We start from the raw sequence: 27213 nt of genomic DNA on the forward strand, positions 1-27213 counted from the left end.
TTCTTCTATTTCTACTACTTCTAAAATTCCTTCTCTTTTATTTCATTTTCCTAACTCTTACTTTCATTTCTGTAATCCTCCCATAAATGTCCAATTTAGTTACATTTATAACATTTCAATTCACATGTTTGCATCATGTCCCATTTCCCTACAGATATAACATTTTCTTTTATCACAGTTATTTATCAAATGTCCTACTTTCCAAAAAAATAAATAAATATGTGTTTTGGGTTGTCCCCAGTATTTTACAACACTCCTATTTTTCTCCACATTTATCATGCTTGGTGTGTGTGTGTGTGTGTGTATATATATATATATATATATATATATATATATATATATATATATATATTTTTTTTTTTTTTTTCTCTTTCTATTTTTAATACAGTATTACAATCCCATCCATCAGTTCATATACCAATTTTGTCAAACTTTTGCAGTGTCCAGTACTTCTTTACATAAAGTTTTCAAATGTTCATTCAAAGTTTCTCTTTCAATCTCAGCTCGAAACCGTACACAAGTTTTCTTTTTAGTTTCCCTGTTAAATGCCTTTATCACATAAAGATTGCATGGGTTACAAGCTTTCTTTTTTTCATACTCTTCAAGAAATGTTTCCATTGAAAAAAAAACAGTCTCAAATATAATGTCACAAAATGTCTCTTTTTTTAGTAAGAATAAATTCTCTTACCTCATGTGCTCATACCCAAAGGAGTTACTAAATTGTCCCACAGTCCATTTCTTTGTGTTCTTTTCTTTAAAACCTTACCCATACTTCTGTTTAGTTTCTTCTGCCTTGTTTCTGGCTACTCCCATTCGCCTTCTTTTACTTTCTCTGCATATGTTTTCTTTTCCATCTCGCCAATATTCTTCAAGATTGTCTCTGTATCTTCCACTGGTATTTTCTCCAGAACCCCCCCCCCCCCCAGAACCCTCCCCACACCACCACCACCACCACCACCACCAGAAATGTCTTCTTCATTTTCTGGCTCACTCTGCATCACTATTTCTTTAAGTAAATCATCCCACAACCCCTCAGACTGGAAGGTTGTAATTATACATCCATCATTTGCGGGCTTATCTCCATCAAACAGATTTCTTTGAACCATCTCCTCAGAATCCTCCACACATTCTCCGGTCTCAATATTTGCATTCTCCTCTACTTCTCTCACCACTCCAATACAGTTACAGCTGCTGAATCCTACACAAATGCACTCTATAAGCACTTACACGAGTGCATGGACCATGCTATCCCAAAACAGAACCAAGATGCTATCCTCCAAAAAAGGAAGCCAACCTGGTGGTCCCCTGCGATAAACAAACTGTACAACAGAAGGAAGAAACTATTGCAAAAGACAGTAAAATCCCATGAGTGAAGGAGCTCCCTGGTCAGCCTCAATAAGAAGCTGAGATCCCTTATAAGATCCTCCAAAGGTAGCTACGAAAACAAAATTGCCACTAATTCTAAGGACAACCACAAAGCATTCTATAGCTATGTCAAGAATCTCGATGACAACACCTAGATCTGCTCTGAGTTGCAGTACAATGGCACGAAAATTACAGAACCAACTGATATTGCCAACATCCTGGCAGATAGGTTCAGTGCTAACTTTACCCCCCCATCCCCTAAAGGGCCCATATCTATACAGGAAGAATGCAGAGTCCCTGTAATCACAACTACGCAGGTAAAAGCTGCACTCTCTAAAGCCAAAAACACAGCATCCATGGGACCGGACAACATCCCAGGCTGCATTTTACACGAACTTCAGAACGAACTGGCTCCCCACTTAAGCACCATGTTCAATAATAGCCTCGCATCAGGCTTTTTGCCCACTGAATTTCACACAGCAACAGTTATCCCACTCCACAAAGGGGGAGCCACCACTGATCCTGGGAACTATCGACCTATTAGCCTGATGAGCCTGGTCTGCAAGGCCATGGAACGTATCATCATGGAACTCATAAACAAAGACATTGGTAACATCCAAACTCTGGATCCCACCTAGTTCGGGTTTGTGAAAGGCAGATTATGCCTCCTGAACCTGATCAACTTCTTTAAGGCAGTCACCAAAGCCGTAGATGAGGGTAAGGTGGTTCACACAGCCTATCTTGACCTCGCCAAGGCTTTCAACACCATCCCCCATTCTGGAATTATAGCTAAACTCACTAAACTAGGTATAAATCCCTATGTCACAAGATGGGTTGCCAACTGGCTCACTGACAGAACCCATACTGTAAAAGTTGCAGACTCCAAATATGACCTCAAAGCAGTGACAAGTGGAGTTCCACAGGGTTCCATCCTGGGACCTCTCCTGTTTGGTATCTACTTCTCTGAAGTACAGGCTAACACAGAAGGCCTCTGGCTAATGAAGTTCGCAGATGACTGCAAACTAGGAGCCATAGTCAAGTCCCCAAATGATGTGGACATCCTACAGAAGGGCCTCGCTGAGACAGATGCCTGGTATCAGAGCCATAGCCTCAAGCTCAATGCCAAAAAGTACAGTGTCATTCCCTTTGGTAAAAACTCTGTACCCATGAACTACTACATAGGCAGCAATCTATTTAACACCAAATGTGTGATAAGAGACCTTGGGACCCAGATGGATAGTAGTCTCTCCTTTGATAGTCACATCGCCACAGTAGTCAGGAAGTCCTTCTACGTGGCACACCTCATCATAAAAGGGTTCTCATCCAGGAAAAAAAGAGGTCATTGTTCCCCTCTACTCGACACTCATTAGACCCATTATAGAGTACAATACCTCTTTTGGAATGTACCTCACAAGACATCTGCAACAGCTGGAAAGGCCACAGAAGTACCTCACAAAGAGGATTACTGGCCTCAAACAAATGCCCTACACTGACCATTTAAAAAAACTCCATCTTTACTCCATAGCATATCGCCTACTCCAAGGTGATCTCTGCCTAACATATAGAGCTATGTCAAACCCAGAGCTGTTGGACATGCTACACCTAAAGAAATCCCAGTCCCACTGAGCTACATGCTCTAGGGACCTAAACCTTGTCTCCACAATAAACAGGACATGCTGGAGGGATAGATTCCAGGGGATTACTTATAAAAACAACAAACAGACCTGTGATCCTGGTACAACAAATTCACCTCCGTTAAGGAATTTGTTATAATCATGTATTCCTTCTGCATATTCTGTAACATCAGCTGACAGTACCTGTCTGTACCTACTGAAAATATTGCATTTCATCTTCAATGAAATAAAGTTACAATAAATGCAAAAATAGTCTGAATATAACTGTATGAAATGCCATTCATTGTCTTTCTGAATACATGCCTTTCCAGGATACTCTGTATATAATTTTGGACTGTGAAAGCCAAGACATATTAGGGTATGAAAATATTTCTATAGCATTGCTATGTTTTTTTTACCTGTGTATATCAGTTTACTGGAAAGAATGAATTGCATAACACAACCGACGACAGCCGATGTCATATTTACTTACCTTTGGTATTCTGGCCGATCGAGGGCTACCGGGAGCTGGATAACCCATTGGTTATGACTGCAACAGTGAAACACGAATATCTGCAGTATTAGAGTTTGTTTTGTCAACATTATTTTTCAAGTTTTTATTTAATATTAGACATGTCTAATCAGTCTAAGTTAATTATACATCTGTTAATTACACATCTGACATTAACAATCATGCAGAACCAGAAGAACAAATACAAAGCTCTGTTGCCTATATAAATAAATACACAAATGCATAAATAAGTAAAGGTGTAGCCCCCTGCATGGAATGACCAAAAATTACAAACAAAAAACTTTATTTTTTGGACTCATATACAGCTCACAGAATTCTTTCGTAAAAACATTCGCCTATGCCATAAGAAGTATTCTTAAACTGTAAACTGTTTAAATCATTTGTGACATCTTGCGTAGTACATGAGAAAGATGATCTTGGTGAGTTATGTTTTTTCTTTTTTTTTTTCTAAAGGGGTGACACATTTGGTGCATGAATTGACATGCCTGCCTTAGTGTTTGATTCTCCAGTTCAATTCCTCCCCATGATGCCTTCTGTGGGAGTTTTGCATATCTTCTGTGTGTTTAGGTAGGTTTCTTGGGGCTCTCTGGTTTCCTCCCAATGGCATGCAAGTAGGTGAACTGGAAAATGTAAGTGTATGTATGACAGAGAGAGAGAGGGAGAGGGACTGACTGATTGGCATCCCATCCAGCACTAGTTCTCCGCCCAATGCCAATTAGTCTGTGTCATAGACTGGCTCCTCTTTGACTATAAAAGAGATAAAGCTGGTGTCCGAAAATAAATAAAACATGGCTAGTGGCATTTAGTGGTAATCTCAGATACTTAAGTTACTGTGGCATTTAGTGGTAATCTCGGATAAATCAGTTACTGTGGCAAAGACTTCATAATATTTACAAGGAAGTCTTGGTTCATAGACCATAATCATCTTACTAATACCTACTCTGATAGGAACCCTTCTGCCTCCAAGACAAGATAAGTCAGACCTGGGTGAATCTACAGATGTCCTTCCAGTTGTCAAGGTGAGGGGAATCATGTATATGAAGTGGAAGGTAATTCCAGAGATGATGAAAGCACTAATAAATCTGCCCCTCTAGGCTATCTTATTTGTTGATGCAGATTCAAGTCTTTAGTTTGTGTATTTGCAGGGCCATTTGTTTTGTGGAAGAGCAGGAGATCAAGGAGACTTTGACTGTTTACAGCATGGAATGCTAGACATAAAACACTGCCTGCTAGAGAGACCGAGTATAGGAATAAAGCATCAAGCCTTCCTTGGCAATTGATGGTCCTTAGTCTGGCAACGTTTTTAGCTAGGAACCTTAGGGGTCTTCATAGCTTCACGATGTGTTTCATAGCTACATATCTCAGTAAGAAGCTGAGATCCGTCATAAAATCCTCCAAAGCTAGTTATGAAAATAAAATTGCCAAAGATTCCAAAGACAACCACAAAGCATTCTATAACTATGTCAAGAATCTAAACGGCAATGCTCAGATCTGCTCTGAGCTACAACAGAATGGCATTAAATATACTGATCCCAAGGATATTGCCAATATCCTGGCAGATCGATTCAGTGCCAACTTCACCCCCCCCTCACCCCCTAAATGGCCCATCTCAATACCAGAAGATTGCCAAATTCTGGTAATAACGGCCACACAGGTAAAAAACGCATTCTCCAAAGCTAAGAATACAGCATACATGGGACCAGATGACATCCCGGGCTGTGTACTATATGAACTACAAAATGAACTGGCACCTCACCTAAGTGTCATGTTTAATCATACCCTCACCTCAGGCTTCATGCCCACTGAGTGGCTCACAGCTACAGTTATCCCACTCCACAAAGGGGGATTCACCTTGGATCCTGGGAACTACTGCCCCATCAGTCTGACGAGCCTGATCTGCAAGGTCATGGAACGTATTATTATGGAACTTATAAACAAAGACATTGGCAACCTTAAAACACTGGATCCCACCCAGTTTGGGTTCGTTAAGGGCCGATCTTGTCTCCTGAACCTGATTGATTCTTCAAATCAGTCTCCAGAGCAGTGGATGAGGGTAAGGCAGTCCACACAGCTTATCTGGACCTTGCCAAGGCCTTTGACACCATCACCCACTCTGGAATCATAGATAAACTTACTAAGCTGCACATTAATCCCTATGTCACTCGATGGGTTGCCAAATGGCTTACTGACAGAACCCACACTGTAAAAGTAGCTGACTCCAAATCCAGCTCCAGACAAGTGACAAGTGGAGTACCTCAGGGTTCAGTCCTGGGACCTCTCTTATTTGGCATCTACTTCTCTGAAGTACAGGCCAACACTAAGGGACTCTGGCTAACAAAGTTCGCAGATGACTGCAAACTGGGAGCCATTATTGAATCCCCAAATGATTTCGATACTCTACAAAAGGGCCTTACAGAAACAGATGCTTGGTGCCACAGCCATGGGCTCAAGCTCAATGCCAATAAATGTATAGTTATCCCCTTTGGGAAAAAACATGTACACGTGAATTACCACATAGGTGGCAGTACACTAAATACCGAAAGTGTGATAAGAGACTTAGGGACACAGGTGGACAGTGGTCTCACCTTCAATAACCACATCGCCACAACAGTCAGGAAATCCTTCTATCTGGCACACCTCATCACTAAGGGCTTTTCATCCAGAAAAAAGGAGGTCATTGTCCCACTGTACTCATCCGCATTAGACCCATTATAGAATACAACGCCCCATTTGGTATGTACCTCTCAAGACATCTGCAACAACTGGAAAGGCCGCAGAAATACCTCACTAAAAGAATCACAGGCCTAAAGCAGATGCCCTATGCTGACCACCTTAAAAAACTCCAACTATACTCTGTAGCATATCGTCTACTCCGAAGGCGATCTCTGCTTAACATACAAGCCCATGTCAAACCCAGAGCTGTTGGACATGCTACACTTAAAGAAATCCCAATCCCTCAGAGCCACACACTCCAGGGATCTAAACCTTGTCATCACAATAAACAAAACATGCTGGAGGGATAGGTTCCTGACCCAGAGACTCCCCAGACTCTGGAATAGACTGCCCATACATGTCAAGCAGAGCACCTCTTTGGCCCTCTTCAAAAGAAACCTTGATGACTGGATGGGAGAAAGGAAATTCACCCCAGGGATCAGGTCAGTCGCCCTGCTAGACAGGAGCCCAGGGAAGTAAATAGTGTGGGAAGAAATAGCCAGGGAATTTTTATGGCTAGGCTTGTATAGGCCCTAGGGCTGATAGCCTAGTACCAACCTATGAACCTATGATATTATATTCTATAACTGACCGACTTTGAGGGAACATGGGAGAAATTCTTGGCTAGGCTTATAAGAGCTTTTGGGCCAACAGCCTGGTATCATCCTATAAACCTATGAACCTTATAGTCTGTATGCTGGTGCTTATTTTTTTGTACCTCATGGACCAGGGGATGACTGAAAAGGTTATATGGTTCTGGACATTGGTATGTTACAAATGTTAAATAAATAAATAAGTATAAACACATTTACACTGTGGCTCAGATAACATTCAGCCTGATGATTTGCTTAAAAAATATATAGTTTATTGAATAAATTTATCTTAATCAGACAGATCATACAGTATTACCAGTAATGCATGTTCTACATTAGAATTAAGGAGTGCCACCTGCATACAAAATAACAGCTGTGATCAAAAACTAAAGCCAGATAAAACTTATATTTGTGTGATCTATAAGTTTATATAAAAATAGCACTGCCCATTGTGCACAATCAAAGAATGGCATTTCCCATACTGGCAGTGAAGCAACTTTTCTGTACATGACTTGATACAAACTAAAGACATTGGAAAATAAAGCTTGATGAGGAAAGCTTTACAGTGTGCACTTTTGATATGCCTTTGGGAAAGTAAATATTTCCAAAACATCCACAGAGATTTCTAAGATATCCATTTGATGATTTGTATGCACTAATGTGTTTAAGAGAGCTACACAGATCATCAAGGAGCTTAATGTTGTCACTAATATGACTGACAACATACTAGTAAGGAGTCAGACAAATACAAGGTATGTGACTGTACGGTGAGAGGAATTTTTAATAACATGTTAGATAAAACCTTGAGGGGAAAAGGAGTTGCTCAGGGTTGAAAATAGACTCAATAATCAGGGGTATGTAGGAGAACAAATGAGCAAAAGCTGAACAGAAGCTTTTACAGGGAAAAGGGAAGGAAAGGCCACATTATAAAAGTATTACAGGGAAACAAATGATGATATGTAGGGAAGTAAAGATAAATTATTTTTTGTATCTAAATTTACTACAGTTTCTTCAGTTTTAGAGGGTTTCCTTAGGGATCATTTGTACACAGTTTGTAATGATGAAGATGTAGGTAGATACTTTCCTAGATTTCATATAGTCAAGGGAGGTTAAGTCTCAAGTCATTAACACCCACAAGGACTATGATAGAGTCATACTGATGCCTGTGTTTCAATTACCTTAATGCCTGTGTGACTTTAATGATCCTAGACCCAGAAAGGCAGCTAACCATTATTCTCTCTTTACTCAGTCTGGTAAAGGGGACATTGGTGTGCCTCACTATAGAATCACCAATAACCAGGAAATTTGGCTGTGCACTGGTTTCTCTTAAGGGCTTAGCAGTAGAAGCACTGGATACAGGGTTACAATGTGTAGCTGTGGGTGCCGTTTTAACAGAGTGTTTACGTGGTGTCTTGACAACCCTTTTTTGATTGTGCAGTGCAGGAGATCTTAGTGTTTTAGGAAGGTTACTTGTAAGTGTCTCAGCATAAGTAGTTTCATGTGTAAGGTCTTTACCCCGTTCAGTAGGCATGGGGCAAGTGTCACTGCAACCTCTATGGGATTAGTTTTGGTTGTATGACAAAATTTTGTCTCTGGTGTTAAAGTATACTTTACCTGTTTTGCTAAGAATAAGTGATTGCCTCAGTGTACATGAGGCAATTACTACAATGCCTCTGAATTCTCATCTCAACCAGACTGGCCACAGAGAAAGTTGAAAAGTGCATATGCATGGTTACTGATCTACTAGGGTGGAGTGAGGGAAATTTAAATATTGAATAGGCCCAAGCGCTTAAACCAGAACAAAGACACTTAGAAAAAGGGTCTATATTGCAAGATCAAAACACAATTGAACTCTAATGCTTGAAACTAAAAAAAATCAACTCATAGAACAGAGAATTTTTTCCACAGGGAAAAAAATCCCTGGCCGTTGTTGGGACTTTGCAGTTTCCTCCACTGTGGTGTAATCTCGGAGTTGGTATATTTAAGTGGGGGGCCCACTTTGTTTTGTCTCTGGATTTTTTTTTTTTTTGGAGCAGCGTTTTTCCCTGGGGAAAGAAAATCGCTGTTCCATGCATTCGATATTTTCTGGTTTCGAGCTTTAGTGTTCGATTAAACAGCATTCACTCTTTTTGTGTGTTCGATCTTGTAATACAGATACTTAGAAAAAATAGGCACAATAAGTCTTCATGAGAAATTACTAACTCAGGAGGGTAGAACCTGCCCTTTCCTCCTACAAGAGTGTAGACCATAGACCATAAACCAAAGTAAAATAACTAATTTGGAGCTCAAGTGCTTAAACCAGAACTAAAACCTTTTAGAATAACAGACACAATAAATGTTCAACCAGCAATTCCCAGTTCAGAAAGGCATAAACTATTCTCAACTGCCACAAGAGTGTAGACCACAAACCTTCCTAATGTAAAATAACTGATTTGGAGCCCAAGCACTTAAACCAGAACTAAGACACTTTTAGAATAACAGACACAGCAACCCTTTAACCAGAAATTATCATCTCAGAAGGTGTGTAAGCAACCTCTCCTGCCACAACAGTGTAGACTACTAGTTTGGAGCCCAAGTGCTTAAATACTTTAAGAACTAAGAGGTTTAGAATAACAGTTACAATGTAATCAGGCTACTAACACGCAGTAATAAATGCAGCAGATTAAATGCAATTGAACATTTTAAGAACACAAACACAGTAAAAGCAGCATTTTTTTATGTAAGCGAGAAGGTAGGAAACAAGATAATTCAAGTTTAAGAGACTAAGGGGGAGGGCCTTCCCAGCTGACCTCACAGTGCTCAGAAGAATGAGCTGATGAGATGAGACTGGGAAGTGTGTCCAAAATCAGATTTATAGTAGAGGCGGGCAACTCAAAGGCCACCAAATTTAAAAGCACAACAGTAGCAGGTCGGGTAGGTGGGAAAAATCAAATGCAGACAGAGATCAGCAACAGTCAAGCAGAGAACAGCAAGTCAAACAAGCACTACAGCTGAATAAAGATAACACTAAATATTTGTAGTTAAATAAGGAATGCTGTTTCTCAGCTCCTCCTACTAATTAGCTGGATGTTATTCAATGTCTACAAAAGAATTATTTTCTAACTGACCATAGCCAAGACCTCTAAAACTCCAAAAAGAACAAAAAAAAACTTAAAACAAAACAAATAACAATACAAGAAAAAGATAAACAAAAATAGAAGTAACCAAACCTTAAAGGAATAATTACAATCCAAAATCAAATACAGAAAGACATTAGCAATAGTCAGACATAGAACAACAAGTCAAAACACATTGTGCAAAATACATTGTTCATATACTAGAGGGGGCATGATGTCTACTGTGGTTTGCTAGTTCAAGCAATTTGCCACACATATGTAAGGGAATAATAAGACTGTTTCTATATGAGGACTGTATCTTTTTGGAGAGAGAGAGAGAGAGAGACAGAGTCATTTATAAGTGTAGATACTGGGTATACTGTGTTTTTGCAGCTATTTTGAGATATTTTACAGGTGTGTTAACTACAAGAGAAGTAGGTTTACATTTTTAGAACGTCATTATTTGAGTCACACTTAAGAATTGTGAACTGTTATTACTAGACTATCACTGCAAATTAAAGAAAAACGTTTTGAGCCTTTTTCACTGCAAAATGCATACCATAATAATCAAAGCAAAAAAAATGATCCTTTAATTCAGCTGCAGTAAACCCATGAAGTAAGGATGGAACAAAGTATCCTCTTTCAGTTTTGTGACTGCATGTACTTGATATGCGTACAATATTACTCGAAGTTTTCTGGGGGTGGGCTAAAAACCTGTCTTTTTTCCCTCCACTGATCCAGATTCAGGGGAGACACAAACTGAGCAATAGGTGTTGGCTCAACAACCTCAGGAGGAAGGTCTGTCACTGGTCCAATGTGAGGACTGTGACTTCTGCATTTGCATATGTGGCAAGAAGCACCACGAAATGGAGAATAAAATGTTTATAAACTCACATGTACTATATGATGCAAAGTTATCATGGCAGTCACTGTCATCACAAGAGAGGGGAAGTAGGTACATAAACAAAAAAACAAAAGCCAGACCTCCTAGCATATGACAACATGACTTTCAGTGCAAGGCTCTCAGCTCTGAGGGCAGCAAATGGGCTGGTGTGCTCCTGCACAAGGGGTGAAAAATGTGCCTGGAGTGTCCGAGGTAAAAACATGATGGTCATCAGAGGCAACAAACCCAAAATGATCTTTAAAAAAAGAATGGTCACTCATACAACCATTCGAGTCCAGAACATTCTGACAAACTGCCAGATGAAAATCTGTCTGTATTAGTTCTAATACAGCAAGATAGTAAAATAGCACCAAGGATGAAAAAGTGCTCAGTGAACCATATTTTTGTAAATATACAGCTGTTGTGCAAGACAGTGTTTCACTTTTATGTTTGAACAATGTAACTACAAAAAATGTTAAGACATTCTTGGATAGGAACATCTGTACAGTATAGTAATAAGGTTTCTTACTGTACAGAAGCTACTTTATTTTCAAATGATCATATATTTATGTATACAATTCTACCTCAAAGTGCATTTGGAATCTTTAACTTTTAAAAGGGATATAATATGCACATACAGCTTTAAAAAGTTTGACACTGCTAGTCTTTGTCAGAGCTCAGAATGAAATCAGCCCAAAGGCCACAGACTGGTTTGAACTCAAACTCTCTCTCCAACAGAACTTTCAAAGTTAATATAGGTTACAGAGTCTCATCCACTATTAATGTACTATCAAGCGTCTCTGCTGCTCTTCTCCATTTTTTATAAACAAACATCCTCTGGATCTACCACATGTCCATATTATTCTGTACACAGATTATATACTCCTCTCTAGATCAAGCCACAACAACCAAATCAAACATGACCACCTTCAAAATGGCCTGCTAGTGACTTTAAACTGGCTGCCCTATAAACAGTTCCTACAGCCCAATAAAAACAAGATAATGATATGTGGCACACTTAAAAAGCTATCTAATATTGTGAAATTCCTCCTGATCAAACATCAATACAATCACATAATAGAAACCACTAACACATTCAAATAACAGGGTAGATCAAGCTTTGAACTTTCAAATACACACTGAAAACATTAGGCCAAAAATAAATCACTTGCTTGTTAGAGCACAAAAACTCTCCCCATTCCTTTCATCCCCAGCCAAAGCTGCCACTGCAAAAGGTATTCTCCTTACCCAGCCTTAACATGGGCTTCCACTGTTTTCCAACCACTGCATATTTCCGTAAAAGGAAAAATGGCTACCAGTGAGAGAGACAGAAGACCTTCTTGGCCCACTTGTATTTAAATGACTGCATCATGGCACTAATTCTTATCTCCAAATTACCTGGATATCCAACACAATATATCCTCCAAAACTAGTCTAATAACGGCCAGTCTTTAACATCCTTAAAATAATCCTTCACTGCACATATCACAGCTATTCTGTTCTTACTCACAAACTCTGGCAGAGACTCCCCCAACCCCCACCAAATCTCACAGACTATGCTAATGTCAGACTCTGCCTTCAAGATGCCACTTATCTAACAAAGTCCATGCAAATGTAACACTATAGGTCACATTACGTGACTCATCCACTCCATTGCATTTTATCCATTGCATTTTATTCACCTCTAACTTTAACTAGCTAACACATCATCCTATACCTCTCATCAGGCTCATCTCTCACAACTACATCTCTCCTTCCTATTATAGCTTATGCTGAACTTCTACCCCCCCCACATAATTCTAACCATATGGATATATGTACATAGTCTTCTGCTATTTACTTGTTGACCAATCCATTTGTTTGTAATAGCAACTGTTTTGAAATCTTTCTACTAAAAACTATTTGCTTTACTATAAAAGCTATTTGTCTTTACATGTTTCAACTTGCACTGAATATTGAAACAAGTGGAGCCAGCAAACTATGGCAAACTGGTTTAATACTTATCAAAGTCCAACATAAAAATAGAGACAAAATGACAGACCAGTTTCGGCTATAAAATAAACAGTCTTCATCAGTGTTAAACCAAAAACATTAATTGCTCCATTTTATAGTAGACACATGAGTAAAGTGAGAGTTCATTGGTTATTCACAGATGCTCATTAAGACCTGGTGGGAATCTTCTTCTTTCGGCTTTTCTCAGTTAGGGGTCGCCACAGTGGATCACCTTATCCGCTCATGATTGGCAGTGGAGTTTTATGGTGTCGAGTTGCCAGCCCAGCGCCCAACCTTCCACAGAAGGCACACACATGCACACACACACACCTAGGGTCAATTTAGAGTGTCCAATCCACCTGCAGCATGTCTTTGGGATGTGGGAGGAAACCAGAGCACCCGGAGGAAACCCACGCGACCACAGGGAGGACATGCAGACTCCGTACAGAAGGCACCCCAGCCGAGGATCAAACCGGTGAACCTCTTGCTGTGAGGTGGCAATGCTAACCACTGCACCACCGTGGCCGCCCTATTAAGACCTGGTGGGAATAATCCACCTAATTTAATGATACATTTCTTTTCTTTAGCATTTAATATAGTATGCCATCCGGCTTTATTCATCCTATTGTCCATAATTTTATCAATCATAATGAACCTGAAGAAAGCATTCTTGTGTACCATGGAATGTTTATAAAGAGCATTGCTCATCTTTTTGGTTCTCATATCGCTAAAGTGTTCTGATATGCGTAATCTTAAGGGCCTGGAGGTTTGGCCTATGTAAAAGTCAGAGCAGGTGCATGTTGCCAGGTAGATGACCCAGTCCATACTACAATTCGCAAAAAAAACCCAATATCGTATACATCCCCAGAATTCTTTGGATTTGATGACATTCCTGTAATGGGTACAGTGGATTTGATGACATTCCTGTAATGGGTACAGTGACCACAAGGGACGCATCCCACAAGTAAATCACCCGTCAAGGTTTTTGGATAGAATCGGATTTAACCCTGAAGCTGTGTTTGTAATGGCTGAAATGTGATGCTAAATTCCTGCCGCTCTGAAATGAAAAGAAGCATCTAGCATGTAAGAATGTTGAGAAACTGTCATCCGCTAGGAGAATATTCCAGTGCCTATGGACACTGTTTAATAATAAATCAGTATTTCTCCCATATGTGGTTACTAAGCGAACAGGTAATTGATTCCCCGTTTTTTCTCTTTGTATCTCAAAAGATCCTTCCTGTTGAGTGTGGATATCCAATTGCTGACATTAAGGATATTGCACACTTTACATCCCCTGTCTTTGAACTTTGCCGTTAAATCATCCTTAAAAAGTTCATATGTATTTGGATGTGAACAAATATGCTTGTATATATTATGGGCAATAGGAGAAATAAAGCTGGATGGCGTACTATATTAAATGCTAAAGAAAAGAAATGGATCATTAAATTAGGTGGATTATTCCCACCAGGTCTTAATGAGCATCTGTGCATAACCAATGAACTCTCACTTTACTCATGTCTCTACTATAAAATGGAGCAATTAATGTTTTTGGTTTAACACTGATGAAGGCTATGTTTATTTTATATCCGAAACTGGTCTGTCATTTTGTCTCTATTTTTATTTTGGACTTTAGTTGATAAGTATTAAAACAGTTTGGCATAGTTTGCTGGCTCCACTTGATTCGTTACTGAATTGCTTTCTTTTGGAGCCATGCAATTGCCATACGTGCAGGGACTGTTTTGCTTCAACCTGCACTGAGCCTGAAACTAGACTTGTTTGATCAATTCTTGACTTCAGTAAACAAAAGCAAAATAAAAAAAAAATTTGCATGTGAACTGGTATTCTCTAAGTATTACACAGCATGTTGCTTGGTTAAACAGGTTGATGCCCTGGAGTTTATCCACATGCAAATCATATCCTAGCAAGTCAAAGGTCATACTGTATGCCATAAGAATCCCATAACTCATACCTATACCTACTAGAGACACACACAATTAAAACAAATACCTTATTCATGGGAGACTTTAACTTTTTGCAAAACAACAGCATCAGAGCCACTAGATCCAAGGATTTAAATTTTGCTTGCGACATAAATAGGACATGTTGGCAAGACAGATGATGATCACAGAGGATCGCCATGTTCTTGAACACGCTCCCCATTCTTGTGAAGCAGAGTCCATCCCTAACCTTATTTAAGTGTAACCTTGATCAATGGATGGGAAATCAGAAATTCTCCCTGGGTGTGGCCCCCATGTCTCTGATAGACAGAGGCAGACAGTAACTATGCCCAAACTAACATACCCCACACACACATAATCTTTAGACACTTTTTAACTAACATACCCTTCTTAATAATTGGTCATGACACACAAGGACACAGTTGGGTTGGATTACATGGCTAGGCTTGTAAAGGCCCTGGTGGTCACTATAGGTTCATAGGTCTTTACTAGGCTAATGACCACAAGGGACTTTTTAAGCCTAGCCATGGATCCCAAATCTCTGACAAGTTCTGATACACTTGATAAGTGTAAGCATGGGCCTGGGAGATGAACCATTTATAGGTTACGTATGTCCATTAGAGACATAGGTGCCAAACCAGGGATGGATTTCTGGTTTCCCATCCAATTGTCCAATCTGCACTTGAATTGGGTTAGGGAGGAACTCTGCTTCACATGGATGGGGAGCCTTTTCCATATACGAGGAAGTCTCTGGGATACACACCTATCTCTCCAGCATATCACGGGCAAGGCTTAAGTCTTTAGAATGGGTAATTTTGGTGCTGTTTGTTTTGTAGATATGTAGGAGGTCCATCAGAGTGGGGTCTGAAAATGCCCTGTATGCCAGGCATAGATCTCCCCTCAAAAGCCTGTAGAAGACAAAATACAAGGATAGGGCCTTGAGGTGGTCTGCATAGGATATTTTACTTATTCCCTGCATTCGTTTAGTGAGGCACCTTTGTTGATGTTCCAGTTGTTGGATATGCCTGGTTAGGTACATACCAAAGGGGGCACTGTACTCAATGATAGGTCTGATGAATGCCAAATACAGTGACTTCCTTGGACTTAGATGCCATACCTTTGTTTATAAGTTGTGCAACATAGAATGATTTCCTCACCACTGTAGACACGTGATGGTCAAAAGCTAGAGTACTATCTATGTGTGTCCCTAAGTCCCTGACTACTGGGTCATCTCTAAGGGGTGTGTTGTCAATATGATAGTTACCAGGGATGTATGACTTCCGAAATAATACTGTTATGCATTTCTTGGCATTTAGTTTTAGTCCATGGCTCTGACACCAGTTGTTTGTCTGTGTCAGCTCCTCCTGGAGAACATCTGTAACAGTGTAAGACTGAATGACAGCTCCTAATTTGCAATCATCTGCAAATGTAGTCAGCTAGAGACCACTGACATTGATTGGCCTAGTACTTATGAACCTATGAAATACACACTGATGAAGCTGGCCACATGTAAATGCTATCCTTCTCTTCACTAAACTTATCCTGAACATCCCAAATGTTGCAAATGGCAGATCACAGACTTGCCCTCTGTGCTAAATGGATCTCTAGTTCAAAACCTGCCCTTCAAATGTGCACTTAATGTTCAACCCCTACACCTGCTCATGCCGTAGAAAGCCAGCATCACAAAGAAGGTTAATGACCACTATCCAGTTTCACACATTGCTTTTGCACAGTTCTTATAATTCCTCAGCTTTGTTGTGCATCCTTAAATGGATAATATTCAATAAATCCCTTTCCCATGCTGCTACTGTAATCCCAATGATTTACTTCAAGTATTTTCTCCAATTACTGCAGCAAGCAAGCACCTACCTTTCTTATCTCCTACCTGCTCTACGTCTGTTCTCCCAAAAATCAATTCCCCAACAAACTATATATATTTTCACCTATCAACCTGTGCCATCCTTTCTGCAGCCTGCTCTGTGAAGGTATGCAGTACTATCCCTAGCCTCCAAATCTGGTATGTCTACCTAGGCCAACCCATATGAACCATGACAGCAACAAAATACAGAGGTATAACTTGGATGAAATATCTTTGCTCATTCATCTTCAGCATCCATCCTGGAGTCCCCTGTGGTCCAAATGCACCTCACTATTGGATACCACTAAGGCACCAAGGGTGGCTTTTCTGGTTCCTTGATGTAATATATGTGATCTCTTGAACCACTTCTGGTAGTTATGAGGCATTTCCTCATTCTGCCCAAAGAAAAAGCTGCAGACAGGGAAACACTGCATTTTCTAAAATGTTCTCCTAGTTGAATGCTGTCCCAAGCCACTGTACCTTACTTCTGTCTGTTTATTGCTGTTTTCCTATACAGTGACAGCCCTGTGTCTTTAAACCTCCTGCACTTCCAGATATGTTCCTAGAAGTACTTTAAGAAGTCTTGTTGACAATTACTAAGTCCACAAGCACTATAAAGTGATCAATGTGTTTCTTAGGAGTATGTAAAAAACACTTCCTGTTCTAAATATAAAATGCCTACAATCCTGCCAAAACCTATGGGAAGGAGGTAAATAACTGAAAAATGCACACTACATTAGTAGAGAATACAGTTGTTGAAGTGAATTCATAAATTAAATATGGTTAAATTCTGATACTTCACTGGGTACTGTGGTGCAATAAGACTTGTAAGCTAGCCTTGCAGTTTTCATAGATTCATAGATTAGTACTAGGCTAACTGCCCTTGTGGGCCATTTTTAAGCTAAGCAGCCAGCCCCAGGTGAGAAACCTGCCACTTGTGTCTGTAAAGGTAAGGTGAATTAATTAACCATTTACCCCCTCCTCAAATGCAGACTTACAATTCTGTCTCTTGTAAATATCTGTAATTTTCTTTTGGCAGATATATTTTAGCCCAGCCATGTGCATGAAGAAATAAAATGCCTTACATGGACAACTGCTTGTCGGCCACGGTGGTGCAGCAGTTAGCATTGTCACTTCATAGCAAGAGGTTCTCTGGTTCGATTCTTGGCTGGAATGCCTTCTGTGCGGAGTCTGCATGTCCTCCCTGCAGTCAAGTGAGGTTTAATGTGCAATAGATACATGTATCCGTATGTGTGCCTTTTGAGAAGGTTGGGTGCCGGGCTGGCAACTTGACACCATAAAAACTCCAATGCTAATCAATCTGCAGACCAGTGAGCTGCTGTTGCAACCCCTAACGGGAGAAGCCAAAATACATTAGACATGGACAACTGCTTATTTTGACTTTTTAACCCCTTACATGGACAAGTGTTTATTTTGAATTTTTATCCTGTTTACTTACAGTTTGGAGGGAAAACAAACCCTTTTGTTAACAGTCTGGGGGAAAATCCCCCATAAACCATTATGAAGTTAGTGTTTGACTTGCCTTCTAGGTCCTTTGTTGTTGGTGGGTCTTTATCCCCCTCAAAATCAGCACAGACACATTCCTCCTTCTCCAACAACAGCTCCAACAGCTGCTCCCTAGGAATGTTGTATCCTGAAAAAAAAAAGACAAATACTGTTAAAAGAAACATAACATATAAATATCATTATAAAGAAAAGCTACATGAGGTGCTCAGAATAATGCTGAAACTTTGCAGATGTGTCTTGCAGTAACCTCTCAACCTCTACAAAACCATGCACACTACCAGATAATAACCTTAACTGGTACATTTCTCCTACATCACAATGACACTAAAAACAAGTGGTGCTGTCACATTTCCAGTTACTTCTTGGTGACACTACCAAAAGTCCACAGCTGCCTGAGAAGACTGTATCCCACTCAGAACTCATCTTTAGCAAGATTTCAGACAGGCAGCTATGGGCAGGTGGACTGGAAATCCTGGGGATCACCTGAAAGAAAGAAATATTTAATTGAACAGCAAACAATATATGCACATACTGTATCAATAATTTTAGACAAAGCCAATTAATGAACAAATCAGCCTTTGCAGCTTCAAAGAAAGCAATATTTTCAACATCTTACAATGGGTAGAACTGTTGTCTCACATTAGGAGATTCTCAGGTTTGACTGTCAGCTGGGATGCATTCAGTGTGGCGTCTGCATATCCTCCCCATGTTCCCTTGGGTTTTCTCCTACTTCCCAAAGACATGAGGTAGGCTAACTGGTGACTCTGTTTTCCCTAGGTGTGTGTGTGTGTGTGTGCAGTGTCTGAATGATACAGAAAAAAAGGTTTATCAACCTACTTCCACACCCTACTTGATTAGAAAAGTCCATGGATGATGGCAGGTATTCACAGGGTCACTACAGGATTGTGTGTGACCCCATGAATGTGGATGGATAAGGAAATTATAAAGGTGACAAACATCAGAATTAGCAAAAATATGCAAAAAAGAAACCTTAACATGGAAGCAAATATCCCAGCTTTTAGCAGAAAAATGATATACAACCCTATTAAATTAACTCTTAAGGAGAAGAAAATAAAGTCAAAATGAACTATCTAAAAAGGAAACAGCTAAATTTAAAATGCCTTAAATATTTAATAAATAAATGGTGATTCTAAATCTGTCAAAAACAACTACAAAAAGAACAAACGTTTTTTAAACAAGAAACATCTTTATTAAATTATCATGCATGGCATAAGCAATCACACATTTATATACATGAAAACAATCCATATTGACATAATTTCAGTTGCAAACATTATACATTACAAAATGTATTAATATAATTTTAGTCGCAAACATTATACATCACTTATAATCTATCCAGTCTTTGTCAGTCAAACATTACCTAGCTCATTCAAATCCTGCCTTCCTTTAAACCTTGTTTCTCCTGTGCAGGTATTATTCCCAAAATTCCTATTTTTTTTCTATGTCATTTGTTCCTACCGTTTTCTAAAGATCCCAGTTCCAGTTGCTTTATCTCTGTTACTATATTCACTACGTCTAGTAAGGTTGGTTTAGACTTTGATTTTCATTTTCTAATACCTGTTTTTACGCAGCCACCATAATTAGACTCAGTAAGGCCTTTGTCCAGGCAATTCAGAGTCTATTTCATAGCTCAAAAAAATAATTTCCTTAGTTACACGAGTTTGCTCACCCAGTACCTCTGACACAGCAATCTGCATGGAATCTCTAAAGTTTGCCAACTCATTGCACTCTCAGAAAATATGTTCTGAATTATCTCTTTCTTCCCCATCACACCTCCAACATTTGTTGTCTACCTGAGGAAAAATTCTCGAGTCTACTTGGGGTATAAAACTTCCAAGAAAAATCCTAAATTTTCTAGACTTTGTTGCATGTTTACACACACACATTATAATTATATATATATATATATATATATATATATATATATATATATATATACACACACACACACACACACACACACACACACACACACATGTTGTTTGTGTGAATTGATTATGCATTGTCTCTTTTGTATGCTGTACTAATTATTCCTTTATTAACAACAGCTTCTGTTCTAGAATCTACTAAAAACTCTACCAATGCTGGACTTTTGCTTAGGATCCCCCTATTTCTTTCTCTTTGCCTATACTCTGATATCAATCCTTGATAGGGAAGGCGATCTCTAGCCTGCAGTCTAGCCTGCAGTCCAAATACATTTTTGGCCTCTTCGCATTTTATTATCTTTCCATCTCTAATTATTTTCTCCCAATACCTTGGTTCTTTTGCCAGTCTTCTCCAATAAATTCCAGCCCCCTCTTGCCTATTGTCTGTATCCCTAATTGCAGTCATCCCTATCAGCAGAATCTCCTTCTCAATTCCCATGTTGGCTTAGTTCTTAGAATATTTTTTGCTATCTTATTAATATAATATTCTGCATGGTTATTATTGTTATTCTCCTTAAGGATCTGCATCCGTAATCCTAGTCTCATCTTGTTTCTTGAGCTACCCCCCCCCCCTGTTTTATCATCATCCCTTTCAAATATGAATTACAGGTTTCTGCTTGTGCTATGTATAGGAGAAAAAAGAACAAACTATTGGGACATTACAGCCCTAGGACAATTGCAGTAAAAATATAGAGCACTCCTATCTTAGGATCAGCTAAGATGCTAACAGCCGTATGATATAAGCAAAGAAACTCAATGTTACACAGTAATGTCTCTTTGTACAATGTATCCCAAATAATCCAGTGAGTCCATGGACTAAAGAGATGTCTTACCTAATATCTGGAGAAAATGCATAGGTAGACAATTAACTAACTTCATAATTATCTAAGTACAGCAACCAAAGTAATGACTTATTGCGGAATGCCGGTCTTAATTGGTCAAGCACCATCACCTGTTCCATACTAAATACATCTTCGATAAGGGCCTTATAATTCCCTACTGTCAACATGATTCTTGACTTCCATTTCTTGATTACAGCCTTCTTTGATACAAGCAATATGACAGTCAATAAATTTCGCTCATACTTTTCCCATACCTCTTCTCCTAGTGAATCCAAGAAGTATAAGGAGTGGGTGACTGAGTCAGTCTAGTCCCAGAGACTATCACCTTATCAATATGATATATTTTCTATACCTTTTATATAACCACATTTATTAAATGGTTGTTGTTATTGTGTCTTTTGGCTTTTCCCGGTTAGGGGTCACCACAGCAGAACTCCAGTCCGCTAATGATTGGCAGTAGATTTTTACGTGCTGAGTTGCCGGCCCTGATGCACAACTTTCAACGAAGGTACGCCCATTCACGCATGTCTCCACACAGAAGACGCTCTAGCTGAGAATAGAACAGGACAACGTCTTACTGTGAGGCGACAATGCTACCGCAGCACCACCACCGCAGTTATATTTATTAAATGGTACAGACATAATTACTACTAACTAGTAGCTATCATTTTATTCTTAACTCAGAGTTGCCAGCAGACCTCTGACAACTCCTGCTAGTCACAGAACATGTAAAACCAAGAGTCTCTCTCTCTTGCTATTGATGTCTCCAACAGTACTTAGAAAACTGTGGAACACATATTTGAACCTACTGATCTAAAAAAAATAGTTATTTAGGCATTTTTATCCAAACACATGCCACCATCTTGACTTTGGTGCAAAAAGGCTTTCAAAATCATTGTCAGCTTCGGTGTTAGGCTGTTTTCCCATCCCATCTTGATATTGTCAGCTGTGGTCTTTTAATAGTTATTAACAGTGTACAGATCCTAAAGACTAATGTTTGTTATGGCTTGATAGCCTTTTTTTATCTATTTCTGGTATGAAATGTACATACCTAAACTGTTTAGAGCTAGGTACTCCAATCTCCTTAAGTTTCTTAATTTTAAAAACTAAGGTGAAGTCACATAACACCACCACTACCAAGATAATTCTCTTTTTCACTCTGATCCCACTGCATTACTGTTTCCTCTCCCACTAACTGTTTGTAGTAGTTTATAACAGGAGTGTTAATCTAGCCATCACATCAATCCAATGGCAGAAGTTTTCCCTCTCTAAATAAGTAACAGTAATCCTTCTCAACACTCATACAGGACTACAACACTCCAAGAAGTCTCCTCCAACATTTGTTTCTTTACACTACTACAGTTCATCAACTGCTGGGATGATATCAGTGTATAGGGACCAGCTAAATGGATATTCTACCCACCAGTTGCAAGGAACTTTTTGAAACAGAGCTTGTCTCCTACATCTGCCTAGGGGGTTCAGAGTTTTTTACCACCTTCAAGAGCATAGCTCCCTGCCTGTCCATCTCCACCTACTGTGCAAAAGACTTGCTGTATGGCTATTGGCCTAAATGCAAATATCTTATCAATGTGCCTCCTACTTCAACCTAGGGAGGTTAGCATTTTTCACCTCCTGTAAGAGCTCAACGCTCTGTTTGCCTGCTAAAAAAAACTCCTGCTTAATTAATTTACTACAGAGTTAAATCACAGCAGCATTATACTCAATGTCAAAAGCTAGCAATGTTAAAAACAATGTCACACTCTACAAAAGGGGATTACTTAAATCTTCTGTCTCAAAGACCAGATATAAAATGACCATTTACCAACAGCTTCATGGTGCAGTCAGATAAAGTCTTGACTATAATGAGACAACTGGGGTTTGACTAGCAGGGCATTTTACTATAACATTTAAAATGACAGAATATTTCTTTTTATGAGAAAAAAAATTATAAATTTAGTTCTGAACGCATAAGAACACACCAATGATATGACTCAGGTACACAAGTTTGTCAACTTACAAAATTGTCAAAAGTATGTTTGCTGTGAACAAGTATTAAAAGGGAACACCAAAACAGCTACACAAGGCTAATGGTGTCATTTAGAATACAGAACATCTCTAAAGGTAATTAAAATATCCCAGCAAATTTGAAAGAGTAGCACATGATAACCCTCACTTAAAGAATACACTTAGTAGAGTCCAGGTAAAAAGACCCAGGAACCAGCCTTTTGATCAAACATTCACAATATCAAACATTTGTACTGCCGGCACAAGCGATCAAATAGTCATATGATCACTTGTGCCAGCATTACTTTGGTGGGAGATTGCAGTACCTCAAGGACTGGGAATTTTCCCTTTCCCTGCTGCTGTTCGATCTTAGCGTTGGTATAGATTAGTGTCTCATGAAACAGCGGACCTTTATATAAGAAACCCTCTAAAAAAGTGATCTGTTTAAAGCAAACGCTCATATGATCAAATGCTCACAAAAATGAATTAACACTTTGTTTTTTTGTTTTTTTAGTAGAGGGGGGTCAAGCCTCCCAGACCCCTTGCTAAATTATATGTATTAACTCTGAGATTGTATAACCGTGGGGTAAGGACATTAACCTGTTGTACCAAGATCTCATTCAAAAGACTGCTGGCAGAAACTCCATTAGGAAAACCGCTCACTCATATCAGCACTCACTTTTTTTTTTTTTTTAACACAAAAAGCATTTGCTCCCAACTGTTACCATATAAGTAGTGGGGGGTGTGGGGGTGCAAGGAGGTTTGCCCACCTTGCAAAAAATATGTTTTTGCTTTTATTTATTTTTAGTATTTTGACTTTCAGTCTTTTTGGATGAATCAATTTATGGCTGATTTTGTGACTTTTCAACTATAAGTAGTACCCTCAAAGACACACACACACACAAATGAATCCTTATGTAATGTTCTTCACTACATACAAGTCTAAATTTGAAGGGGGAAGAAATAAAAAAAAAATGCAACAAAAAAATTCCCCTAATCTGTAAAATATACAACGGTTTTACTTCTCGTGCAATGGCAACTCACTAAAGACATATATTGGACACGTTACATTTCTCAGTCTGAACAGAAGTTATATACCCATCTCTAAGGGAAACTGAATATAACACAGCAGTTCAGCCTAGGACAGTGAAATGGTCATGAATCCCTTTAGTCAGCCCATGTTTTTTTTTGAGACTGGGAATTTTGCTGCTGCCAAACTTCCAGTTCATAAAACTACTGAAATATCCATGTTTTAATGCATAGACAGCTCAATAAATATACATTTCGGCAAAAGCAGGATTCATCATGTATGCCCACATTCAACACTTCTTAAAAAAATCTTTTAAGGAAATGACAACAGGATATAAACGTCTAAATGTAGCAAAGATTGCTATTCAGTCTCTTAGCATACTTCCCTTTGATACTAAGCATAAAAGAAGGCTGTGGGCTCCAGTCCCATACGAGGAGCTTGATTAGATTTCACAATGCGGATGCTCAAAACAGCGTTAATCAAACCAAAAACCTTTTTGCACTAAATAAAAAATGGCAGAAGAAAATGAAAAATTCACCTCCCATACTCCCTGTTAATGTTATATACCAACTTCAAGATCGCCGAAAGGGCAAATTCCCTAACACCGCTGTACTGCAATCTCGCACACAAACCAGTCTGGTAGCCAGGAAAATGCAGCTAAGATGATTCACTCTTAGCTATTACACCTATATATGTATATGTGTTCATATGTATACATACAGAAAGAAAGAGAGATGTATACAAATCTCAGTGCATTTGTTCTTTTACTCAGAGGAGGAGAAGGAATCGTTCAACATGTCTAGTTTTGCATAAAGATCTGATGTGCTCTCTCTAACATATGCCAGTACAAAGGTCATTGCTCTAGTCTTGGCAATAGCAATGTTTCTGATGCTCTACCAAGTATAGTTATGACCATTTTTGTACTCCTGCTGGCACATGATTATCTAACAATTATACCCTACAAATGACTGCCGATTATCTTTTCCTAGCTACTGCTAGTAACTAAGGATGCATCTGCTCAAAAGGCAATACTCAATATGTGCCAGTTCTAAACAGATAAGAGCTCTGCCTACCATGATAACATTCTTCAATATGTACTGATAACAGCTGTTTGCGCCATCTTTCTTTAGAATGAAGTTGAATACTGATATCTCTAACAGGTGGAAAACCGATTTTATACTACTCCCTCTTATTTCAGGCATGCTCGTGACATTTCTGAATGGACATCTGACTGATAACACCTATGTCAGCAATGCTGACTAGAAATTGGTTTGATCTTCAGAATGCCACTTTGCCTTGTGTTATATACTAACGTTTAACCCCTGTAAATGATGGGTGGCAAGTTATCATTGTCATCAACCCCCCTTTTCCCATTTTTACATGGGATTGTGATGTCAGATCAACATTAGCCAAGGTGACCAAATCAACTATGTATACTCTACTGTTTAGGGGGCTAGCACAACCCCTGATTTACATATGAAATGATGTCACCAAAAAAATGTATCTCCCTGTTGGAAATGTTGGGGCATTCCTGTCCTAGACAGGTTTACAGTTCCACAGAACTCTACAGGTTCTGCAAAAAAGGGGGCCAGTTTTAATCTAGAATATTACCTTATCAGTACACAGAACAGCTTTCTTTCCATCCAGAATACCTAACAAATTGATTACAACCTACTCTGTTGTTAACCTGAGCACTGGTTTGTCAAGCAGTGCTTCACTACTCTGATTACGGGTTCTGGCCAGAGCTATAAATGTGTCTTCTCTTTTGTGTCCATGGCAGTAAACTTTCCTACACATACAATAACATTCAAAATATATCCACCAATGCAGGTCTCATCTGAGTTTTTATGCTTCCATACAGTTTATAGTGCTTTATGCCATTGCCAAATTAGGACCTTTTCTTTAATGGCATATACTGTTTGAACTCAAGCCTGCCTGGTCCTCAGAAAACGTGAATGTGCATCCTTCTTGTACATACAATGTGGTATTTATTTTTGAGGAAATGTTTGAAAAGGCTTATTCTTTAATCTACAAGCAGTTGTCTAGAAAGGTTGTTGTTGCTGGAATGAATGATTTTGGTATACAAAGGAAATTATCTTTGTTCATGATACAAGGAATGTTTGAATGTGAGACAAATGGATTAGTGGACAAGTAGTTAAGAAGATCTGGCTACTTAACTATCCAGTTGAATGATATGCACCCAGAAATACATATAATTTTGAAAGAAACAGTACTTTCAAGATATGTGAGATTCATTTTCAGGGCTCATCATCTTTGCTGCATACCTGTTAATTTCAGCAAGTATTACAAACATGAGGCCTTGACTGCCATCCATGTCATCATCATCATTGAAAAAAATATCTGGAAACATTTGAATGGTGGAATCTGACAGTTCAGTGTTAATGCTAGAGCTCCCAGTAACCTTAAAGTGCTTTACTTAGTTGTCATGCTCACACCACATAATGCCCACTTTAACTTACCCAAGTAGGACAACCCCATGCATGGAAACTGGCAGTGTAGTTCAGCTGTCTCCTTTGGCACATATAACTTCCAAAATATGAAGGTTCAAAATAACTACTGCCCTCTAGCCTTTGTACTGGAGTATATTGACCTTACATCGTCTTTTCTATGTGCTGTCTCAACTACATGAACAGGCACCAGGACCTCTCTTGCATGTATACTTCCATGATGGAAATCACCAGTATCAGATGACGCACCAAGTGACTCACACTAGCTAGCACTTCAGAAGAGATACTCTTTAAAACAATCTCCAGCAGAGCATTGGCTGCAGTAAATTTCTGCAAATTTTTAGCTGTTTCACGTCTCCTGTACACAACCGGTATTTTATAACAACATGATTATAATAACAACTCACCAGTTTATTTTCTGCTGCTTCCCAGCAGTTTGTCAGATAAATCACAATATATTAGGGAAGACACTGGATTCTCACTGTATCACAAAACACACACACAAGCTTGTGCATACACATGAGAAAACTACTTGTAATCTCCTACTAGTTAAAATTATGTCTCATATATATATATATATATATATATATATATATATATATATATATATATATATCTATATCTATATATATATATATATATATATATATATATATATATACATAAATAGATATAGACATATATAGATATAATTTATTTATTTATGTTAAGAAAAATGTATAACTGCAATGTGCAAGCTTAAATCCATTAGGGGTTAAAAAGAATTAATATGTTTATTCTGCTTATTCTATG

The 27213-nt window shown here is 38.8% G+C and overlaps 1 protein-coding gene across 1 annotated transcript in view; it reads right to left on the reverse strand.

Annotated features, from left to right (window-relative positions):
• Positions 1-426: 426 nt before the first annotated feature.
• Positions 427-27213, reverse strand: part of LOC122797126 (zinc finger protein 25-like) — a 139525-nt gene continuing 112738 nt past the window's right edge. Inside the window, exons 3-4 of the mRNA XM_044065923.1 lie at positions 18145-18255; positions 427-599 (exon numbers count right to left, since the gene is read on the reverse strand). Coding sequence (XP_043921858.1) covers positions 427-599; positions 18145-18255 — 284 coding nt within the window. The remainder of the gene's footprint in view (positions 600-18144; positions 18256-27213) is intronic.

This window comes from Protopterus annectens, chromosome 3.part0 (assembly GCF_019279795.1).
Source record: "Protopterus annectens isolate FY-2018-M chromosome 3.part0, PAN1.0, whole genome shotgun sequence".
Lineage (NCBI taxonomy): Eukaryota > Metazoa > Chordata > Ceratodontiformes > Protopteridae > Protopterus > Protopterus annectens.